This window comes from Copadichromis virginalis, linkage group LG10 (genome assembly GCF_057382275.1).
Source record: "Copadichromis virginalis isolate Kocher_CV1m ecotype Utaka linkage group LG10, C_Virginalis_male_GT1.1, whole genome shotgun sequence".
Classification (NCBI taxonomy): Eukaryota; Metazoa; Chordata; class Actinopteri; order Cichliformes; family Cichlidae; genus Copadichromis; species Copadichromis virginalis.
The window spans coordinates 13,184,329-13,208,459 of NC_140627.1; the positions used below are offsets into that span (position 1 = coordinate 13,184,329).

Here is a 24,131-nt window from a genome sequence, read left to right on the forward strand (position 1 = left end):
TAAAAATGCATGCCATTGAAGAGTTCAGGTCTTAGGAAGTTAAATAAAGCATGCTTCATTCTCCTACTCACAGGGTGTGGAATTCCAGTGCACCTCTGGGTGTTCAGCACTTCTCCCATTTCCCTCCACAGCACCAGACAGGGAGAGTCACACTACATGGCTCAATTCCCACAAGCTCTCTGCCTTTCCAGTCTTTTTATCTCTCCCTCTGACTCTTCCTCTGTCTGTCAGCTGTGCAGGAGGAGGCTGGAGGTGATGGGTCCTCCCTTAGAGCGATAACAAATCCACTGTGCTTCTATTATTGATGAGAAGCCTTAGAGGTGTTTATCGCTCCGTCTTTACTTTACTGAAGAGATGAGCAAACTGATACTTTTACAGGTGGTGAGAGAGCCAGCAGAAGACCAAAACTCCCACAGCACATTTATCAACAAATAAAGCCTAGAAGAACTGAAACTGCCTCCTTGACTACAGCATCTACCGAACAGCAGATGTTTGCAAATAAAATGTATTAATGATGAGTTTTATAATATCCTGACAGAAGGCATCAAAAGATTTGAATCATAATTCTTCTGATTACTGCCTCGCAGATTAAAAACTAAATCATGTCCACAACGATTGTTTCCTGATGCATGAGTGATCGCAGTTGTGTTTGCTCACTCCTGCCTTTGTGAAAGATCTTCCCTCAGGCTAGGAGGGTAGGCTATTTATAGTAGGCTCATTGTTGTTGCTGTTATGGGACAGTGTGTCCTACTTACACTGGGAGCTGATATTACATTAAAGCAAGTGTTGATGTCACAGCTCGTATAAGGAATCATTCTCAAGAGACACGGGCCTGCCTTGCCACTCTTATGCATCTGGAGAGATACGTGTCTGACAGATGCTGCCGACAAGGCAACGATTCACATTAAGCCACCGCAGAAGAGAGGTTATGATTGGATCGGTCAGATCTGACACAGAGTGACCACCTTTGTATGACTGGATACGTTGAATCTAATACGGAAGCAATTTGAGAACACTTGAAGAAACCCTGGATCTAAATTTGAAGGGCAGGGAAAAGCAAACTTCTCTTGATTAATGAAAATGTTCAGCACTGTCACTAAAAATAATCCCCCGCATCAGAGGAAATGAAGACAGATCTGCAGTGAAGGTCAGAGTAAAACTCATAAGGCCTGCAATAATGAGGATCATTATGTAGAGGGCAGAAGCCTTTATACACAAATATCTCAGCGAAGAACAGAAGGCTAAGATGTGCCCAGGATTAATGGTTTAAATGCACACAGCACGCACGCACACGCAAACTACACTTGTGGGCTTAATGTCTTTTGTAACTCTGCTGTGCAGCTGTGTGCAGCGTCTGGAAAAAAACAAAACAACTTTCTGCTGTCAAATTGGTCACTGTTAATCCTTGTGTCTAAAACAGCAGCGTTTGCCAGTAAACACAAAAACGAGCCATGTGACGGTTCAAAAACAGGCTCACATGATCAGATTCTTACATTTAGTAAGAATTTAAGTTTAGACAATCAAAACTACTTGATGACTGCATGATTAGCAAAAAAATCTGCTTCATGGTCAAAGAAACTGTATGCAGGTAAATGATGGGACATGAACACATGTGCTCTGTATGCCTGAATCTTTCCAAGCCTGTTTTCCTGCAGTGAACAGCTCCGTCTGGAGTGAGGAGCCCGTTTGAGTACGGTGGACTCTTCAAGTTCAAGTCATAAAAGGATGGACATTATTATGGTCAGCTATGATAGAGGCCAAAATCATGATCAGTTAAACAAAGTGTTAAGAAATTATCTGCATTTACACCACACAAGGCAGGATGCATCCATTTTTCCAATACATTTACATTTTTCCAATCTTCTGTTTTCCAAATCCATTTTCATCTGGTAAATCAACAGTTTCTGAAAGCCTGTTTTGTCCCAATAATCAAGCCGCATTCAGAGTCTCTTTAAACCACCTTTCTTCACCATTCCAATGCCAGGTTTGAACTACAACGGATCATCTTAAACATGTTTACATGCCTAAATAAGTTACTGCCATATGATTGGCTGATTCTCTCCCAGCTATCATAGGGCGAGAGGTAGGATGTACCCTGGAAGGTCGCCAGTTTGTCGCAGGGCTAACACAGAGGGACAGGCAGTTTTGTTTATATAACTCCAAATTACAACAGCAGTCACCTCAAAGCACTTCATAGTGTAAAGTAAAGACACTACAATAATACAGCGAAAACCCAACAACGAGACAACTCGCTATGACCAAGCACTTGGTGAGGAAAGAAAATCTTCAAAACAATAGTGCAAATTAATGCCAAACACTACTGTAGCTACATCTTCCTTTTGAATACAGTCTATGGGGCAAACTCATCTAATTTTGGCACACCTCATAAACAGACTACAGTGTCTCACTTGAAAGGAAAAAGCTTTAAAAGTAATAAGTGTGCAGTGCAGTCGACAGCTACTCAGTGTTAGCATTACCTTCAGTCTGAGCCTGTGGAGATAACATCAGCAATACTCTACTATTTAGCTTCACGTACCTCAAGAAGGCGTACGCTTAAAAAATCATTTGCAAAATCTAATGTACTCACATGTGCACCAAACTAATCCCCCAATTGAACACTAATGATCTTCTGAGTAGATAGGAAAATTCTCAGTTAACACTCATTTAATACGTTTCTGACAATGAAATATTCTCTATGGTGCAGTCAGAGAGAGCAGCACACATTAGCAAACACTGAACCTGAATCAAGATTCGTGTGGGAAAACTGTAGCCGATGATCACCTAGGAAACAAGGATGAGAGAACTGTTTAATTCCTCCACGTGAATTAAGCCCAAGTGACCTCAAACAACGTGCATACACACACACGTGCGTGCACAGACACACACACAAAACAACAAATAACAAGCCTTAATTTAATGTACCGCCTTGCCTGTTTTAAAATCAGTTCTAAATGAGAGTGTCAAGATCTGAGGCGATCTTCACACGTGCCAAGTGTTTAGGGTAATAATGAAAAAGGAATGAAAAGTGGGGAGTGGACCAAGCTAGGAGAAATGGCGTATTTTACTGGCAGTGTAGCATGAAGTGGCGCTTGCAGCAAAAAGTGGGAAATAGCATGTTTCCTCTTTTAGAAACAATGGAACAAGCCGAATCATGAGGCTGGGGGAAGAGTATATTTCTGAGGCAATCTTAGATTTACTTCCTGATATTCGAGGAAAAGAGATTTGTTTATTTTTTTTAAGCAAGGCTGAATTAGCACTTTGCAAACTGAATACCTGCTCCAGTATCAAGTTGATCCTGTCCACCTCACAGTCGATGAGGAAGCGTTTCTCCTGCCGGCGGTCCATCTCCTCGATGATGCGCCTGTACTCTGTGGGGTCCACAATGTTCCCCACCGAGCGAGCTGTCACCTGCCAGTTATTGGCTACAGCAGACTCCATGATGGCTTGGAGGATTGCAAACCCTGGGGGAACAGAGGGGAGAGAGCTCCATCACACAACTGTCTTTTTGGATTTCAGAGCACACAAGAAGGAAAACGTGCTCAGAATCCCAAACTCCCTGTGCGCTGAAAAAAACAAAAACAAGGATATTGTGGCTTCCAGCAATGGTTTGTAACCATTTATTGTCATACAGAATGTAAACTATTAATTGATAATGCATTGTCAACATGTTTAAACAGTACCAATCATCTTGTAGGCACCGCTTGCAGGGAGGAAAATAAACGTGAGAGAAAATAGCGTGAAGTAAGTAAACAAAGAGGCGCGCTTCAGAGTAAAAACTGAGCTGTACTGGGGCGGCAGTCAAACAGTCTCCTGATATTGAAATATGAACAGCTGCTCGAGTGGATGGCTAGAAGAAGATCTAGGGGAGAGGGGGGGGGGGGGGGGTTGTTTGATTTGCCTTTTTTTTACCAGTCTAAATTCTGACAAACGCTCAACACATTTCGCGTAAAGGTAGTAAGAAAAGCTAAAATTTGAGCCGAAATTAGAGATGCTTGGGAGCTCTTTCTTTACACTGCATATGAATTAAACAGACATGCTCCTGTAATTAGGCCTTTCCGGAACGTGCAGGTACAAGATTAATGAGTCTCTTCAGAATTAATATCAGGAACGGCTGCCAAATGTTTAAAAGGATCGTAAAAGAAATATTTGACAGACAAAGCAGATTCAAGAGGCTCCACAAAGAATCCCCACAACCGATTAGCTTAAAGCTGCAGCTCTTATAACAAAGATAGATGCATTATAGAGCATAATTAACCATTAACTGGGAAATGACTGAGCTGTCCCACGCTGCCTTAGCAGTTTGTCATAGGAGGTCATCATTGCTATCTCTTCCCTGGTAGACTGAGGAGTTTAAAGTTGCAGAAAGGACAAACGATATGGAAGAGAAATGTCTGTGTTTCTGCGTATTATAATTCACCCATGAAAGTTGCAATGCAACAGTTTTATATTTTATATTTCTTTAAAAAAAAATCAGGGGTCGCAACAATAAGATATGAAACATGTACCTTAGCAGATGCAGTGAAATAGACTTCCCAAAGGATCCAGAAAGCACAATTGGCAGAGCTTACTGCACCCCGGGATGAATCAGTAGCTGAGGCACATGAAAGAAAGACGCTGAGCTAAGAGTAAGTTGGCTGAGCGGTGACACATTAAAAGCATAGACTGTATATAAAAGAAAGCCACATTGTTATAATGGTGTGTGGTGGTTTACTAAGGAGATTAAGGACTGGTGGTCAGCAGTCATGACAGGGTGCAAAGGGAGTTTCTAAATCAGCTGAAAAAAACATCAGTGAGTGAGTGACATGGAAATAGAGCATACAGCTGTGTGTTAGCTTCAGAAACACCATGTTTTAGCCAGTTTTTGTGAGTAGAGGGTACAAATCTTAAACCTGAAACACTGTAGTGAAACAGTACACCTTGTTTATAAGATCCCTACTACTAAGCTATGGTGTGGTATTAGTAAATCTGGATTAATAATTGAGGAGATTGAAAGAAAGTATAGGTAATACAAGCTTATTTTGGTTACAGTGGTGCAAGATCTTTTTAAACAGGCTTGTTTGGATGATTGAGGCGAGGTTAAATAAAGTGAGTCATTGCTGCATGCTGCCTTTTTGAACGGATCAATTTGTTGCCAAGCAATCTGAGAGCCCATCAACACATTTGCAGGACGGTTGCAGCAGCTGATTTTTCAGAGCTTCCAGTGCAGCCGAGTCCAGGCCAAAACTTCCTGTTTCATCTGCCATTCATCAGTCACTGTTTACAAAATACAGATACATATTTAAACGAGAAGCACTCCAACAGCGCAAACCTCCGCCAGGGCAGCTCACTCTTTGGGCAGTATTTACTTTTAAGATAATACTACTGGATCTATTCATTTTGTTTTTCTATGTTCTTTTAAGTGTATTTAAAATCTACTCAATCTATTGACCTTAAAAGAAAGATCAGAGGACAAATTTTAAATAATATTTTAAATCTTTATAGCGATATGCTGACATGTTTTTTTTTTGTCAATTTTTGACCATTAAAGTTGATCTTGAAGACCTTATGGGCGAATGTAAGCATATTTTAGCTGTTAACGTGACCCGTGATCTACACTCTAATAATATAATTATTCAAAAATGATCAGGTGATGGTTTTAAAACTGCATTTCCACAAATAATGCCCCTGTTTTGCTCTTCACATGAGCTGTTTCCCCGCATGTAACCTAAGCCTGCTCAAGCATGACTTGTCAACACATGAACTCCAAACGCAAACCAGGAAGCTTCCTGTAACAAAATCTTGGCCCTTGCCTACACACTAGCTATCCAGTGACGGTTCATCTCTGTAACAGCAGAACACAAACTGGCTTTGTTTAGATATTTATATAATTCAAAGTTGAAATATTCTTTCTAAATCACTCAAGAATCTCACTCAGTATATTTAAAATATTTTATACATCTTTTGCTGTAGGTAGGAAGACAGGTGACCTTTGAAAAGCCCAAGCTGAAAGATTATGAATAAAGTAAAGATTTGCATCTCTTCATTCTTTAAAGAACAGTACACAGGACACGTCAAAAATGCATTATGGCAGAAGCTTATTACATACTGTACTGAGTCACAACTAATGGGCAGGGAAAAAAGTGCTGTTTAAGTCAGAGCAGGAACACTTCAGCTGACTGGACTAAATGCATCACATGCTGTTGCCCTTTTCTTTCACAGAAGGGATGAAACTGTTGATTCTAGGAAATGATAGATATTACTTTTAATATTAAAGATTCTTGAATAATTCACTTGTTTTTGCCATTACACCTGAATTTTTAAAGCCAGCACCATGGAGAAATATCATTTGCTTGAAGCTACTTAAATTTGACCTTCACAGCCCAGAAAGATGAATGTGTGACGTTGGTACTAGAAGTCTGTTTTCACATTTATTGTTTATCCAGTGAAGCAAAGTTTCTCAGTCCACCCCCGGGGGCACCCCACCTCCGAAGTGGCCCGAGCGAGCCCCAGGCTCCAGGCCCCGATGAGCGGCCGCCAAGGAGTGAGCCGGTGTGTACCCGGACGCCCACCCCCGGACACAAAGAACCACCAACGCACCGATGTCCGAGGGGGACCGCCACTGGCAGGGGAAGTGGTGGTAGGGGGAGATAGGCCTCCATACCTTGGAGGGCCTGAGATGTCCCCAGAGAGGTGGCGCCTGACACCCAACCTGACATATAGACACAGAAATACAGGCACACACAGATACAAACATCCATTCCCACCCTCATGCTCTCATATGCACTTACTCCACACTCAACCAACGTGGAGACAGACATAAAGAGACGTTGTACACACGATCACACTCCCCAAGCGTACTCTACAAACCGGGTCTAGGTGCCCTTGCCCCTGGAGGGGGAACTGCACCCAGACCCAGGTGGTGTTACCCTTTTCCCTACGGTGGGGGGAGGCAGACCGCCCCGACTCTGCAGCAGCAGGAAGGCCCCACACTCCAGACCGCAGTCGGACGGCCAACTCCTCCTCCTAGCCCCCCCGCTCCAGCAGGTCGCAGAGAATGGGGGTGAGAGAAGACTCCAAACCTCCCTCCACCCGCTCATTGTAGTGTTGATGCATGTGCGTTCTAAGTAGGGCTGCCACAAACGATTATTTTGATAGTCGACTAGTCACCGATTATTTTTGCGATTAGTCGACTAATCAGATCATCATCCATTGGACGTAAAACTACAGCTTATTGCACCAGCAGCATCTGCTCTTATATAACTATCATTAGCTTACAGCTTTAAGTGTTTAAGGTCTGTGCTAACTAAAAATAAAGACAAGATGATAGTTTATTAAATTTTAATGAAATCTGCAGATTGTTTCGGTGAAGTTTAATCAACTCCTTGCTATCTAAAATATAACGGGACACCGGAGTAAATTTTCCAGCATCTCACACTTCTGATAATCAGCTGTCTGCTTGACGTTTATTCAGCTGTGTAAAAACTATAACTTTAATCTCAGCCAAACCGATTTACTCAGGAACAAATAAAATACTAAAAAAAGCCAAACAATAACATTTTAAGTTATCTAAGTGACTTATATATATTTAACCTGAGTAGCGAAAGACGGCAGTGGGTTTGAAAACGATCTGCCGGGAGTCCGGTGTTCTCACGGCTCTAGTGAGCCTAGCCCCCGGCTCGCTATCGAGCTAGTGGGTAACAGACGTCTCCGAAAACGTCGGAGCGCTTTTGAAAATATGTGGTGTCTTGATAAACTGAGCAGATATTTGAGGTTTACACAGCTACATTCTCGCCTGAAAATATGTTAAACGTTTATTTTGTGACCCAGAAAGAATAATAAGAGTAACATTAAAACTAACTAGCTGCCGCCATTGTTGGAAACTGGGCTGGGCCGCGCTATGAATTCTGGGACAGAGCTTCTTCTTCTTCGGGGTTTAACGGCAGCTGGCATCCTTGTACATGCAGTGCTGCCATCTTCTGTTTCAGTCCGTTATTACACTCTTAAATCCTACTACTAATTCCTGCGTCTTTTGGGATCTTACAAAGCTTCAAACGTCGTCGACGATTTTGATAGTCGACGTAATCGTGACTAGTCGACTAATCGTGGCAGCCCTAGTTCTAAGGTGCAATTAAAACCCAGGAGGGCATGGAGCTACCTGCCAGAGAGCAGCAGGTAAGCGCATGGTCCCTCCTGCTGGCCCTCAATGTCTACGTGTATTTAAAATTGAGAGGTGGGCAACGATGCCAGGGGTGGGGTGTACACCCTGATGGTACTTTGGACTCCGTGTATCGTGCCCACCCCCAAGATCCTATATGTATGTGTAATGAGAGTGTGAGTAATGTGAATGTCTAAGTTGTGGGATAAAATTGAGGCAGAGGCAGCCAGAAGGCGACAGAGGGGGGGGGGGGGGGGGGGTAGCCTCCTCTGCACCCTGGTGACATACCCCTACTCCAAGGTCCTGCATGTGTGGGTGGTTGTGGTGGAGCGGGAAGAGGGAGGCAGCTGGAGATGGGGAGGGAAGGAAGGGAGGGGCAAGTGACCCTTCCCTGGGGCCAGCTCCCCCGCTGACCCCAGTAGGCACCCCCATACTCCGCGACCCGCCAGGGAAAGGGGGCCCAGGCCCATCCAGACCGGGGCCCAGCGCAGCAGCGCCTCCCGGCCCCACAGAGCCCGGGACAGTCCTCCCAACCCCACCACAGAGAAAACTGCACCCACCCCACCATCCACTAGGGCGATCGTGGCTCAAGAGTTGGGAGTTCGCCTTGTAATCGGAAGGTTGTCGGTTCGAGCCCCGGCTTGGACAGTCTCGGTCGTTGTGTCCTTGGGCAAGACACTTCACCCGTTGCCTACTGGTGGTGGTCAGAGGGCCCGGTGGCGCCAGTGTCCGGCAGCCTCGCCTCTGTCAGTGCGCCCCAGGGTGGCTGTGGCTACAATGTAGCTTGCCATCACCAGTGTGTGAATGTGTGTGTGAATGGGTGGATGACTGGATATGTAAAGCGCTTTGGGGTCCTTAGGGACTAGTAAGGCGCTATATAAATACAGGCCATTTACCATTTACCATCACTCATCTTCCAGACTACATAAGACAATAAACACCCAGGCTGAGATCTTCCTCCACCTCTCCTGTATCTCCCCCTCCTGCAGAGGGAGCTCCTGAAGAGAGGAAAGCTCCTGCAAGATGTGACAATCTCCCCCACCAGTTGAAGAGCCCCCCAGGTGGCTCGATGCACCGGCGGCACCCCGCTCCAGGGCTGGGCCCCCATGCACCCACCCGCCCACAACCCCGGCAACACACCAACCAGGACCCAAGCCCCCGAGGCCCGGTCCGGGTCCCAGCCCAGAGACGGAGCGCCCCCAGAACCTCACGCCCATCCCGGACCCACCCAGGGGCAGCCAGGCTACCAGGTCAGTAACCCACGTCCGTCAGCACAGACCCTCCCCTAGCCCCGCTGCACGCAGCCGCGAGGAAACAGTCACCTGAGAGCCAACAGAGCCCCTAACCGGACATGACCGCTACCCCGGGTTGAGCCCCCCAAGGAAGATGCCTCCGGGGAACCCCCCGACGCCCTAAGCCTGTCCCTACCCCCACACCAATCACAACAGTGAAGGCGGGACCAGACTATGACCCCCCACCCCCACTAGGTGATGGAGCTGATCAAAGGAGCCCAGAGCAATTGATCTGATGTGGTGGCAGAGGCTGTATCAAGACTAATGTAATCTAATAGATAATTTCTATATTGGTTAGAATTAAGATTATTTTTATTTTTCCAGTTCATGAGGACTGTTTTCTTGGCTATGCATAGGGCAGTGAAAACCATATGGGCTATATTCTTTTCTGAAGTGACATTATCTAAGCTGCCCAACAAACACACTAAGGGGGAAGTTTGAATGTTACATTTCAGACACTTCGATAAGTCTTCACATATCTCGCGCCAAAACTTCTGAACTGGTGGACAGAACCAAAGAGCGTGGATATAATTGTCCGGTGAATTGGTTTGGCAGTGTGAGCAGTTGTTGGTAGACGTAAAGCCCATCTTGAACATCCGATGACCTGTATAGTGCACTCTATGTAGTATTTTGTATTGAATTAATTGAAGACTGGGATTTCTAATTAGATGAAAGGTTTTTAAGCAAATCTGAGACCAGAAGTTTAGGTCTAAGTTAACTGATAAATCCGCTTCCCATTTTGCAATAGGAAGTGATATTGATTCATCTGTTTTAGAAAGCATTCTGTATATTTTGGATAGTAATTTGGGGGTTTTAAGAGTAAGAAATTGAACCACACTTGGTGGTGTTTGTAGTTCAACTTGACCCGGTTTAAATTTCTTTTTTACTATGGATTTAATTTGTTGATATTCTAAAAATCTTTTCTTGTTGATCCCATATTGTGTAACTAGTCCGTCAAATGAAATAAATTCTGTTCCTTCTAGTATATGTTCTAAATATTTGATTCCTTTACCACTCCAATCTGAAAAGTTTATCATATTATTGTTTTGTAATATGTCAGGGTTGTTCCAGATAGGTGTACGTTTGCATGGGATTAATGAAGACTCCGTGAATTTTAGAAACTCCCACCATGCTGTCAGAGAAGCACTGATGTTGATGCTTTTAAAGCATTCATGTCGTTGGATGTTTGAGCTGATAAATGGTAGGTCTGAGATATCTAGATTATTGCAAAGTGCTTGTTCTACATCTAGCCAAGGTTCATCTAAGAGGGTATGTTTTAGCCATCCTGAGATAAACTGAAGCCTGTTGGCTAAGAAGTAGTGCTGAAAGTTAGGCAGTTCTAGTCCTCCTTTATCCTTGGTCTTTTGTAGTGTTTTTAAGCTTATACGTGGGGGTTTATTTTTCCAAAGGAATTTGGACATACATGAATCTAGAGATCTGAACCAATCTTACATAAAAGATTGGTCCAATGCAGCGATCTGTCTACAGAGATTCATGCCTGTGTACAAAGTACAAAGGAAATGTGAGCGATGAACGAAGAGTAACTGTAAATAATAATGCAGCAATTAACATGCCATTAAATCTCCAAACTCATAAACGTACAAGAATATTTTCTTACTAAAGAGAGGTAGAGAGGTTTCAAAAGGTTTGTAAAGTGGAGAATTGAATTTTTGGGTCCACTAACACCATTTATAGATTTATCTTTAGCAAATAATCCAGAATACAGATTTGACACCGCCTTTCTAAGGCAGCACTCACTTGTAATGTATAATTTAATCAGAAGTATTGTTGCTTGCATTTCCAACAACAATAACTAGTGGTCCTTATCTGGATCTACCACAGGTTCTTCAGCTTTCTGTTGGGAACATGTAAACTCGTGTTCCCAACAGGCCTCCGAAATATTCAGAGCACAGCGACTGGGCTGATACGTTCGCCCTCGCCCTCCCTTCTCCTGCTGGTGACCTTCACAGTGAAGTGCACAGCAGACAGCACTCAGACCAGGTATGGCCTTTAAAGACAAGTGGCTCTCGCTGGGTGCCATCACGTTAGCCACTCTGGCTTCTAAAGAGGCCACCGCGACATGTGCTCACATGTCTGACGCCGGGCGAGGTTAAGGAATTCGAAAGAGGCATCGTGTCTCGATGCATTGTAAAGACTCTGATGACTGATAAGAGACTGCTGAGCTGACCTCAGTCTGAGCCCAACACTGCTACTGCCTTTATCTGGATTTTTTTTTTTATCAGCTCACATATATATCAAAACTAAAATCTAGCACATTATATCACCGCTGGCAGAAGGGAAATGAAAAGGCAGAAGCTGAGTGTCAGCTCTCCTCCCACAGCACTGAACGCCATAAGCTGGGATATGCATGACATTTTGAAACGTGTTAGTAGCTGCTCAAGAAAAAGGATTTGGGGGGATTTACAAACGATTCCCTTGAGAGTTTCATTTTCTCACACTAAAACTAAGCTGGATAGTTGGGGTTTAAACATTTTATGAGCTGCTTGATGTTTAAGCTATTGAGTATACTTAACAATTAAAGATATGTATAAATAAAGAGGAAGTCCCGAACCGAAGGAATTCAATGATGTGACATTCGGTGCACTCTAGCTTTAAAAACCACAGTGCAAAAAGGAAATCTGAGCAACAAAGGACACCTAAGTCTCTTGGTGAGTATTAACACTGGTGTGATTTATCAGGCGGCGCACAAATGACAGAGTTTTGGTTGACTTTGTAAACAGATGGTACATTTTAAAACAGTCAGCAGGAAGGACGACCATCAAGGGCATTTTACAGAGTCAATTATTCAGCCCTGACCTGAAGAATAATACATATTCAACATCGGGAGCATACTGCCACAAGCCTATTTATAGAGCAAAAAAAATCCTTCTTCCACAAAAACACCAAAACAGCCTTAGTTAGTTAAATATCTCTCCTGTGGCCCCATTGGTGTTATCCTGCTAGAAGCAGCCATCAGAAGATGAGTGCACCGTGGTCATAAAAGAAAGGACATGGTCTCAGGGAGGCTGTGGTGATTAAATGATGCTCTATGCTCTATGCCAAAAAACCACAGATACAAGGCAGGATGGAGCCATTCTTCCATGTTGTTTAGACTAAATTCTGACCCGACCATCTCAATGTTGCAGAAGATAGAGAGACACAGAAAAAACGACAATGTTTTTCCAATTTTCTATGTCTGAACTATACCATTAGCTTTATCTTTTTAACTGAGAGGAGTGGCACTTGGTGGTGTGGTCCTCAGCTCCTATAGCCCATCTGCTTCAAGGTTCAATGTGGTGCATTCAGAGATGCTCAGTGGATATTTTCCCTTTTTCAGACAATAGAGATGGTTGTGTGGGAGAATCCCTGTAGATCAGCAGTTTCAGAAATACTAAATCATGCAGTGTTTAAAGACCCTTAAATCACCTTGCTCAGTCTGAATTTTAGCAGGCTGTCTTTACCGTGCATACATGGATAAATGCCCTGAGTTATCAGGTTGATGTAAACAAGACTCCAAAAAATGCAATTAGACAATCACTGTGATTATTGTTAGTGTCATTCTTTTGTACAATCATTGCCAATTAATGTTACTTTAAACTCACATGGGTTACTAGTAGGAAGCCCACAGAGAATTATTGCACAGCTTTGTGTAGTAGCTAGCACTTAGCTGTTTAAGAGGATAAACCTTTCATCAGCTCCCAGCTGAAATCAGCTTTAACAGACGTCAGACGACAAAGGTTCTCCTGAAGAGATGATGCGAGCCCGACCTGCTACATGTTGACATTAGTACCAGTTTATAAACAGCACGTAACTTAGGCAGAGCAGCAAAACAATGATCCAATAACATGAAACGTGAGCTGTCGATGTGCAAAGCAGCGCCGCTATATGCTGTCAGGCCACCATGCCATGAGTACAGTACGGATATTTATGCTCAAGTCTACAAACACAAAAAATTTAGACATTTCACTTTGAGGTTTGTTGACAAATGTAGTGAAAGAAATGCTTGAAGGTGAGGGGAGCTGTTTAAGCAGGCAGCACAAAGTAAAGTTGGCCTGTATGTGAGTTAAACCTGAATATATGAGCTTAATAGCAAACACAGCACCATCGGGATGTAGCCCTGAAAAAAACAAAGCAGGATAGTCAAGTACAATCACTGGTTCACTTTAAATCTCTCTGTAGTTAAGAGAAGTATTTTTCTAGATTAGGACATTTACCAAATATGTTACTTCCTCTGTGAGACACAGCCGCTAAAACGAGCCTGACTGAGGCTCTGCTGACACCTGGCCATGTATTCTTCTTGTCTGTCTCGGGCAGCAGCTCATATGATGGCTGAGCGTGGTGTGCAGTCTCAACTGTGACTCAGTCGTCCCTCCCCCTCCCCGAGGAAGGTGACCTCTTTAAAATTCTCTTGCAGTCATCTGAACCGCGCCGTTGTCACGGGAGGCCCAAAGCTGAGCGCGACACCGAGGGGGAACTCAGACAAAGCCACTGAACCCACTTCTGAGAAATCTCTAAAAATCTCAAAGCTTATATGTGGCTCTACAAAGAAGACTGCTTTCAGTGGGCAGTGCTCACAGAGCCAGTGAAATAAAAAGGATTAAAGCTGCCAAATGACAGTAAAAGGACACTTTTGAGCACAATTAGCCTAACAACGCCTACTCCAACTGCAGTCCAACATAGATAACAGCTCCCTCTTCCAAATTAGCTGAACTGCAAAGAGCCCTGCACCCCCACACCGCCCACTCCTGCCAAATCCCTGATCAGACCTAATCAAACAGATTATTTCTTATCTAATGACAGCTGCAAAGTTGCTAACAGAACGTCGAGCATTTCTCCTGTTTGCTTTCATCTTTTATGTAAGTTGAATTCACACGTCATTGAATAATTCACAAATTTTTGTTGCGCTTGAAGATGATTCAGGTTCTAAAGCACTAAAAATGTAATATAAAAGACAGCCGGAGTGAGAAAACTAACACAAACACAAAGTGCAGATATTTAAACCACACACAAAGAAATGGATGGCCCATTAGCGAGAGCTGCACTAACAGCCTTGTCTTTTTCTCTCTTAGGCAAAATAAAAATGGCGTTTTCTCTTGGGCAAACATGGAAACGCACATCACATCAATCTCTTTCATAATGCAAAAAGACTACTGTTGTAATGGCCTTGCGTTATCCTGAAAGCAAGTGTCCCTGAAATAGACGAAAGGCATTTGAGCGACACAGAGACAAGAATCGAGGAATAAGCAGAGCAGCTGCCTGATAAAGCAGAGGGGCTCTCTATTAGTCACCTGGTTTCTTATTTGTCCGTGTAAGGTGGTAAGGTTAGAGCAGATTACATATGACAAATTGGATGTGACAGAAAAAGATGGGAGGAAGCTCCAAATTCGATGAAGTCAAAAGCGTTCGGTGCATCTGACAGCATTTCTGACAGCGCTTGTCCCTCTGACACGGGAGAAACACAAAGGCTTTGCTGACTCCTCTGTTCCTTCTCTCACAGCTCCATACACTTTTATTTCTTTCCCACTCATTTGAAGACGAGGCTATTCCTTCATCTGTGAGCAGCTGAGATAACAATGTTGAATTGCGGAGGGAAGAAAAATCTGTATTTTTGCCCAAATATGCTTCTGAGCTGCTCACCCTGTTTCCTCCCTGAGCCGGCAGGAGTGAACAGACAACGAAAGCAGGATAAGTGGAATCACACCTGGTCTTTAAGGTACTGATTTCTCTCTGATTCAAGAGGCAGAGAAGTAGAAGTAAGCACTGATTATGTATTGCCATCAGTAACAGATATGATAAATATGACTGATCGAGCTTCAGGTTGCATACTAACAAAATTTCAAGGGTTTATAAAACAAACGTGTGAGAGCAGTTTTGTTACATGTATGGTGTTTGTTTGTTTGTGCTAGACTTTTATTTCCTGACAAATTTCACTGTTGTTCACAGCACCCTGTTATGCAAGTGCACACTGTGACATCACAAAGCAGTAGACCGCTGTTAGAAGCATGTTCATCACGGGTTACTGAACCCCAACCTTATCTATTTGTGTTATTACCCCTCAAAAAAACAGTCTTTGTCACAACAAAATGCGCAACCCTGTGACAAAATAACAGTACAAACACAATGTTTGAGTTTTGGGGGGAATATCCCACAGCTAATTAGGTTAAGCGGCAACAAATTAGTAACATGACTGGATACTAGTCAGTCATATTATGAGATTTCATAATATGATAATATCATTACAACATTCAGAGAACTCCAAGAAACATCTATATGGTTGGGGCAAAGTCAGAAAACACTGTACTGAATGTCACAATTCTGTAGTGGAAGTCATTATTTAGCTTCAGAAACTCAAGTCAGCATCAACAAAAGCAAGTTAGAACTCATAAACAAGCGTAAACAGCATCTAGAAACATCGGCGCCTTCTCTGGGTGCTCACCTAAGATCGATGGGAACATGGTCCTGTGATCTGTTGTGAAATGAACATAACAGAACACGTTTATAAGGTGGTACAGGTCCATAAATGGTACAAACAGGCCATTTTAGGCCTTTCAACGGTGGTAGCTAAGAAAAACGATGACATCATAAATCTGATGTAGGTATTAGATAGGTAAGAACCTTCAGGGGCATATGATACTTTATGTATTATAAGATTTCCCACATACTATATACAACAAATAGAGCCGTTATTAATTCATGTTTTTCTTAATATAACGAGAACATCTGCTGAAAAATCGAGTTTATTTGTCCAGCTTGTGTAAAGGCATCTGTAGACAGCTGATATTCTAATTTGCTCGCATGTTTATTGCTGAAACAGTATGAAATATAAAGAGATGGACAACAGAAGAATGGATGAAGCTAACATGACACAGTACAACTTTTATTACAGAGGGGATGAGGAGCTGTCCAAGGTCTTGCATCAGCAGGACCTTGGACAGCTCCTGCATTAACATCACAAAGTACAGAACTCTTTCTTCTTACACTAGAAAATTCACTGCTTTCACTACCTGCAAGTACCTGAAATATATATCTATGGATGTAAAACTAAAACCCTTTCCTAACGTCTCTTACAAGTATCCATCCTTGACACTTTAGCAGTTTGTAGCCGCTAGACTGATACAGTCACGGGCGGCTTTGTCAACACATCCTGGCAGACGTGGCAGAGTGGTTTGTCAGTGATGCTCACAGAGAGTGATTTGTAATGAGCAGTGCAACTCCATTTTTCGAGCAAGGAACAAAGATTTAAAGTGACGCAACGGCTTCTAGTTACGTAATGACTTTCTCAGGGTTACTGTAGCTACAGTAGTTAGCTACAGTCTGAGTACTGCAAGTCTGTCAGGCCGTCTGTTCAAAAGCGATCTCTTTATATTTGAAAGCAACAATGTCCACTGCATAACGCAGCGTCTAAAACCCCAAACTCACCTGTGGTGAGAAATGAAAGCAACACATTTATACATTTTCCTCCTAAACAGGCGAACTCCCCAAAATGTTTAATACACCGAATTAATAATTCACGTACTTCAGTTTTTGTGGGTATAAAAGAGTCGACGCTGCAGTACTGAGCAGAAAGTCTGCAGCTTACATTTCCATCGGTGTTGTTTTCAAGCTGCGCTGCCTCTGCATGCGTGGATGTGCAAGGATCAATTGGTGCCATTTTGGGCGTCTGGCAGAGCGGATTGAGTGCTTGAAAACAGAGGAGGTTCGGTTCAGGCAGAAACACTCAGACACAGCCAACGCCTCAGCTGTGTCTTCCCAGTGAATGCACAACGCCCTTTGAGGTTTTCACCAATGAGGTCACCGTCAAGTACACACACACATACATGCACCACGCATGTAGCATCCAAACTGCCTTTCCAGATAAATACCAGCCTTAGCTGTAAATCTAAAGGAAATTGAGTCCACGCAATCTAAAGCTTTTTCGACACTCACTCTGCAAAGCCACATTTATGAGCAAGCTGCAAAAGAAAAGGAAAAAAGCGCTGTTCAAGTTTAAACAATCCGTTATATTAATGTTATAAATTGCTATTATGATTTCAGAGATCCTATCTGACAGAGGAGATTCTTACAGTGTTAGCCTTTTTTTATCTGCATGTCTTTGTTTTTCAGCGCCCTCTAAAACAAACAGCCTCACAGAAGAGCACGATATTCTGCCACACGTGTGCCTCACTTTCACATTCACTACGAGGCCTAATAGAGTCCTTGAACGGGGGAGGAAAGAAGCTCTCTTGAAGTAGAAAAGCTTGACTGATGAATCTCTGCTTCAGTCCCAATATTATTGTCTGGCAGCAAAACAGTGGTTACTCACAGATGCGGGAGGGGGGTCTACACCTATTGATATGTGTCCATCTCAAAGTGAAGCTGCAGTAAGGTGTTCACAGAGTGGAACAGCTGCGTGGCGCCGTCCTCTCCCGCTCTCCCATTCTTTGTTAATGAGCCTGTGTGCCGGGCTGCTGAGTGAAGCTCTTTAGCAGTGCGCAATTAATCAGATGTTTCCTTGCAGAGAAGAAACCAAGCAGACATTCAGCAGCAGGGCAGTGTGATTACACATCGAAGGCAAATTGTCCCCGCCATCTACATTTGTCACAGCGGCAGGAGGAGAGAGCCGCGGTTAATGTTGTTAGATGCTACTTATTCATTTTGATGGCCGCATAAGGAAATTAAGATCCAGTTTGCATTATGTAGAGTTCATGAATCAAGAGAATGATAGTCAACAATGAGCATTAGATTGCACAGTCAGATCTCATACAGGTACCTTTACTGAAGCACTGTACTTAATTACAGTTCTGAGGTACCTTATTTGGTTACGTCTGTTTCAGGATCAGTGATTCCAAAACAATATCACAGGCTGCGGAATACATAAAAATGGAAATACAGTAGATCAGCTACACCCTGTATCTAACTGAAATGGATTAGGTGCCTTCGCGGATGTGCAATTTATCCATTCCATGTGCACTAATGCACCCCTTTACCGTCACAGAGCCTGGCTTTAGGACTGGCACTAATAGCTGGACAGTGTGATTTCTCTATTACCTCGTGTGCTCATGAGTTCCAAAAAGAATTTCAAATTTTGGTTGGTCAAAAAAAAAGTTTTCTACTTTGCTTCGGTCGATTTTAAATGACCTCAGGCCCAGAGAGAGTGGAAGCCTTTCTAATTGTTGCTTATGGATTTTTGTTTTTCCAATGAGAAGAAGACTCTTCCATTTTTCGATGCAGTGAAGAACTGTGTTTACCGATTCTTGAAAGTGATTTTCAGTACAGTCACCAATACAGAGTCTGTTTTTAATGCAGGCTTTCCTAATTTCTGGCCTTCTCCCTTGCATATAAAGAGTCTCTGAATAATTTAATGGCTTTGCGTATCCTATTTTTATACATTGTGCAGTCGGATATAAAGTAAAGTTATTTTTAAGTTATTAAACTATTTATCAGTGCAGCCTTTTACAGATTGAGAACCCATCGCCATCTTTATTTCTGAAAGCCTTTCTGTGATGCATTATGGCCTTTGGATATGTTTTTATGTATTTGTATTGTTTATGTGGTTTTTAAATATTTTTTATATCTTATATTTAACAATCAAAGTTGAACTGTATCTCTGCTGACATTATCTAATGTCTTCTTAGAGCTAAACAGTTGGGACCATTACAAAAACTGCTGCTTAAGGCATTTAGACAGCAAAACAAAGATTCCTCTGACTTAAAATCAGCTATTAGAAACACATTTTATAGCTGATATTTTCGTAGTAATAAATTTTTGGCTCATCAGCACATTATACAAATTTTGTAAAGTGTAATAACTTTGACAAACACCACCCAGCAACTCTTTTTAACTGGCATGAACGACATATTGCGCTTTATGATGAATATGCAATTTATTGTAAATAAGCCAAACATGAGAAAACCTGGTGAGGAGCTTCTCTCTGCGCCCAGTTGGTAACATCCAGATGTTCATCAGTTCAAAAGGTCTTTGCTTGCCAGCAGCCATTAGTCTATTTAATGAGGACAATTCAGAGCCAGTACATCCAGGATAAATAGGTGATGCTGCACTGTAGCAAATAAACTTGTACGTAATGACTCGTGTGCATAAAAGTGTGTAGTCTGTTTTCCGCTTTGTTGTGCTCCTCCTGGTGCTGCGAGGCTTGCTGCACTTCTCCTTTTGTATCAGTTCAGTTTATGAAGAAATCACTTCATCGAAGGAGACGTGGGTTGCATGAAACAGTAAGAGATGCCAGTAAAATAAATAAATAAATAAAGAGAGACTCCACTCGTGGTTTAGACTTATTGTGCATATGTCAGTTAAACTAGTTTAGATCAGCACAGCACTGCTGTCACAGGAAGGCATCTCCAACATGAAAGTGAAGCCGAACCTATTTGATATTAATAGCTTTCAAAATTTGAAATTTTAATATATTATGAATGGCTACAGTGAGTGGTTTCCCTGGGCATTTTTATTTTCTGTTACATTTAAAATCCCATCATACAGATATAGCTTTGATGAGTAGTTATGCCCTCGGGCTGCAATGATTTAAAAAAAACCCCAGCAAATCTACTTTTAACAAATGTATGCTCTTTTTGCATTCGATAATCAAGTTGATCAAGAAAGACTAGTTTTGGTATGAAATGCTTAAATTATTATTAAATCTATTAGCTCAATCAAAATGACTTTTTTTTGGGGGGGGGTAAAAACTCACTTAACTCACCAACAAAGTATGCATTAGAAGATTAGAAGGAAAAGCTGTAGCAATGGCTAACAACTGCACACTACATATGAAGTCCCAATCCTGACTGCAGGCAAAAGGTGTCTTCATGACTAGAGGCTTGGTCCCATTACTAATCTGAGATTATGCAACCAGGATGGAGGTCAGTTGTTGAAGTATTTTTGCATAGTAGACACACAAAAATAGTACTCATGTCAATTTGTGTTCGAAATAGAGAAAATTGACTGACTAAGAACCAAAAGCAGCACCACCTTGGGTCTGCAGCCAGTTTCACAATAAGTTTTTTTCTTTTAATATAATTGCTACTGATAAATGTTTGTGCATTCTTATTTTAGCCTGTTCAAAGTTGTCCCAACAGGAAACTGGTCATGCAGACGTGAAGAGTGACTCAATTCTCGGCAGGTGAGAAAACCTTGAATTTTCTCTGCACAGCTCATCATTTGAACAATAGCATCAAGCTAAAAATAGCTACAGTTTCCTTGCTAGCACAGAGGCTGCACTGATGGTGTCGAAGCTTTATCAATCTGACATGAAGTTTAATAAAAAAAAAACTTTAGCAACCAAACTATAAGCATAATTCACCAAACATAGAAGAACTCATTATAATAGTACACAAGCAGTTTATGGAGACAGGACTGAACATTACAGTTAGCAGGGTTGTCCTCCAAAGGTCTCCAAAGTTAGCCTAGCCGAGTGGATGAGGTACCCCGTGTTGAGCTAAGTTGGTAATAAAAAAAGTTTCTTTCTGTTTTTTTTTAATTAAAAATTACACAAAAAGAGACAGCAAAGACTGTATGACCAAATTAACAAAGGAACACAACAAAATCTAAAATTCGGTCACGTGTATAGAATATAAGTCTAATAATTTTACCCCAAATACACTTCTTTTCAAAAAAATAGCTGGCTTTTTTATTATGAAATGTTTAAACAGTCAGACAAGTATACACAGGGCAGGGCTACACCATTCATTAATATTATTAATATTCACTTACCATAGACAGGAGCAACAATTTTGAGAGGCTAATAGAACATCCCAGCACTGTTTTAATGGCTCCAATTTGTAAGTTGACTTGAGGCTGTTAAGGTGTGCCCCATATAAATCCTGCCAGTTCAAGGACTTTACCCTAGGGTCTGCTACTAGTTTTATCCAAGCCACTCTACAACCACTGCAACAGTCATGAAAAAGTTTCACAAGGACATAAAATTCTATGTGTGCAAGATATGCTTGATCTGTTTTAAGGTGAAACCTACTAACTTCATATACATCATGTTGCTATATTATTTCTGCATGTGGGTCCAGAAGCATAAATGTAATTAATTTGAGGCTGGTGAGTACTACAGTCGCTTTTTAAAGAACCAAAAAGGCAGAAAAACATGATCTCTTAGAAAACAAATAGTTGCCAACATACATCCAACTGTCTTACATTTGTCCATACAACTCTTATATTCACCGTTATTTATGGTGGTTGTCCAATAAGTACAAAAATTCCAGGTGGGGAGAAACTGTGTGAAAAAATGTCTTGTATTTCTTCATAATTATGCTTAAAGTGATTAAATAAAGTGCTTGATCTGAGCTGTGGGGAAAATCTAATTTAAAAGACATTCCCCATTTATAGCTGCCCCTAAGATGCCTTTGCTTTTGCTCTAATAAAAGGCTGTGTCTTGTTAACAGACATAACATATATCACTGTAAAATGCCTCTGCAGCATATTACTGTCATATTGCCCCACAAACCATCCAAAGCTATTCACACAAGCATCTCTTGAGTGCCCCCTGCCAATCCCTCTTAGGGCCCTAAATAGAGGCCCTCTTTTTATAATGAAGATTAAAGTGACATTTGGATGAGTGGTGGCTATATTGCTCCACAGCCTTGATGGGAAGAGCAGGATGGGACCTCGAGCCAAAATAGGATGGCTAACTAGTCTCTCAACAAACACAAGCTGTGCAGCTTGTGGAAATCCATCCTAAACTGTAGTGTTTACACTGTGTGGTGCTGTGGAAATGAGCAAAGTATTACAGATGGTGGCCCATCAGCCTCAGCACAGCAGGTGAAAGAGGCCAACAAAGTCAAGCGGAGCTCTAAAGGCCAAATTGGGATACAGTTCTGAGAAGGTTGATTTTGCCATGGAGAGGTTACAAACTCATTAATCACTTTTTTCTCATCCACAATCGTCGCAGAAGCTGATGATTGGACAACCATCAGCTTCTGCGATCAGATTCATCACCGAGCGGTGGATCAGACACCTGAGCTGGAAATATATAAACGTGAGGCAGGGGGAAGCGAAAAAGGAGTGCACTCCTGTCCTAGAAATTCTCTGTGTCAGTTTAAAAATACTTGGATGCACAGCTCTTGAACAGTTTGGCACATTTAAGAGCAGACACTGAAGCCGGAAAACGGCATCTCTTGCATCTTCTAATTTATTTGCAACGGACGATTTGAAAATACGTTTGACTTGACACTGTGCTCTGTAGCTTTACTGTGACAGCAAGTCTGCGATCAGTTTATGGTCCAGTTTGTACAGACAGATTGTGACTGCATGCTACCTCTCGGGGGACCCAAGTCTGCAAATAGTTGGCCCACATGAGGGGAGCGAGAGGGCATAAAACACATGCAGAAGTTGGAGGGTGTTGTGCTCCGTCTTTAAATAATCCAATTAGAGCTAAATGATAATCAGCGAGTGCCTAGGATTAGAGACTCGGGCGGCTGCAGTCATAGTACTGCAGCAGAATCAGCAGCACCTGTGAATGACTCATTTCTCGGAAGCAAGAAACTATTGAGCGCCTCTGTGAGCAGGATTCAGCCGCACACTGAAGCAATTTGAGATCATTACTGACAAAGATTAAAATGTATCAAACCACTTAGAATGAGGATTGGGGATAAGGGATTTACATATTAAAGACAAATCTTATAGCCTGTATAATAACGTGTTTGCCTGAGCAGGGATGGCGACAACTTAATCCACTTTCTCCTGCAGTGAGACGTTCTACTCCTAAACGTTGCTGAAGCTTGTGGCATTTGCAAAGGTGTACACAAGCATGCTTTCCCGACCATAACCGCTCTCACCTCTGTCAGTGTCGTAAAGGTAGACGAACTTCTCCCACTTGTAATGGTCCAGCAGGCTGAGAACAGCTCCTCGCAAACTGGGCCTCATCTGGATGACAAACTGCACGTCGGCGTCGATGGGAAAGCTGGGAGTAATGAAGGAGGTGTGCAGTGCCCCGCAGAAGGAGGTCAGCGTGTTCATGGACTTCCTGTCGTAGAAGCCGAAGATGGCGTAAACTCCTCGGGAGAACTGGGAGCAGACTAGTGCAAAGGACAAAGAACAGGTTCAGGTCATGGACTCAAACAAAGATTTATGCCAAGTTCCTCCTAATTTCAGAAGAGATGTCAATAATCGCTGTGACATACTGAAAGTTAAAGCTGCTGAGTCCCTGTGCAGAAATAAAAAAAAAAAATTCAATGTAAGGTTGAGATGAGAGGGAATTCTTTATGCTGTTAATCTTGCAAGTGAAGCAGCGGCTATCTGAATAAATGGGCCTCACGCGGGATGCCTGCTCCCTATGGCAATGCTCTGCTGCCCGGTGCCCTTCACTTATCCTTGCTGTAAATGCAACTGCTTGGGTAATCAACTAGAAATAATGGGGAAGTCAGTGCACTGGCCACAGCTCTTAATGGACAAATATCCTGACACATGAGCATCCAAATGTTCGAGCGCTGGGCTGTGCTGCCGCTGTATAAAAGATTTACAACAAGGCCTATCTGTTGCCATCTGTGGGCCTATGGAAATGAGCCGCGGCCACAAACACTAAACACACTTACAAGGTGTTAAGTATTTCATTTTATTTGTGTATAATAAACTGGTTCAGTGCCACCAAGGAGGATTAAATCAGAGGCATGACAGCCATCCTAATATTAGTAATGACTGAAGGAAATGTTGGTCAGTGCAGCAGACCTGCTCTGATATTTCTGACCCTCTGCTCCGCACAGGTCACAACG

The 24,131-nt window shown here is 42.5% G+C and overlaps 1 protein-coding gene across 4 annotated transcripts in view; it reads right to left on the reverse strand.

Moving 5' to 3' along the window:
• The window catches only part of LOC146699958 (glutamate receptor 3), a 78,437-nt gene that overhangs the window by 37,595 nt on the left and 16,711 nt on the right, over window positions 1–24,131 (reverse strand). For all 4 annotated transcript variants that reach the window (XM_085469908.1, XM_085469906.1, XM_085469907.1 and 1 more), the window contains 2 exons: window positions 23,199–23,438; window positions 3,274–3,461 (listed from right to left, as the gene is read on the reverse strand). In XM_085469908.1, the coding sequence (XP_085326034.1) occupies window positions 3,274–3,461; window positions 23,199–23,438 (428 nt within the window). The remainder of the gene's footprint in view (window positions 1–3,273; window positions 3,462–23,198; window positions 23,439–24,131) is intronic.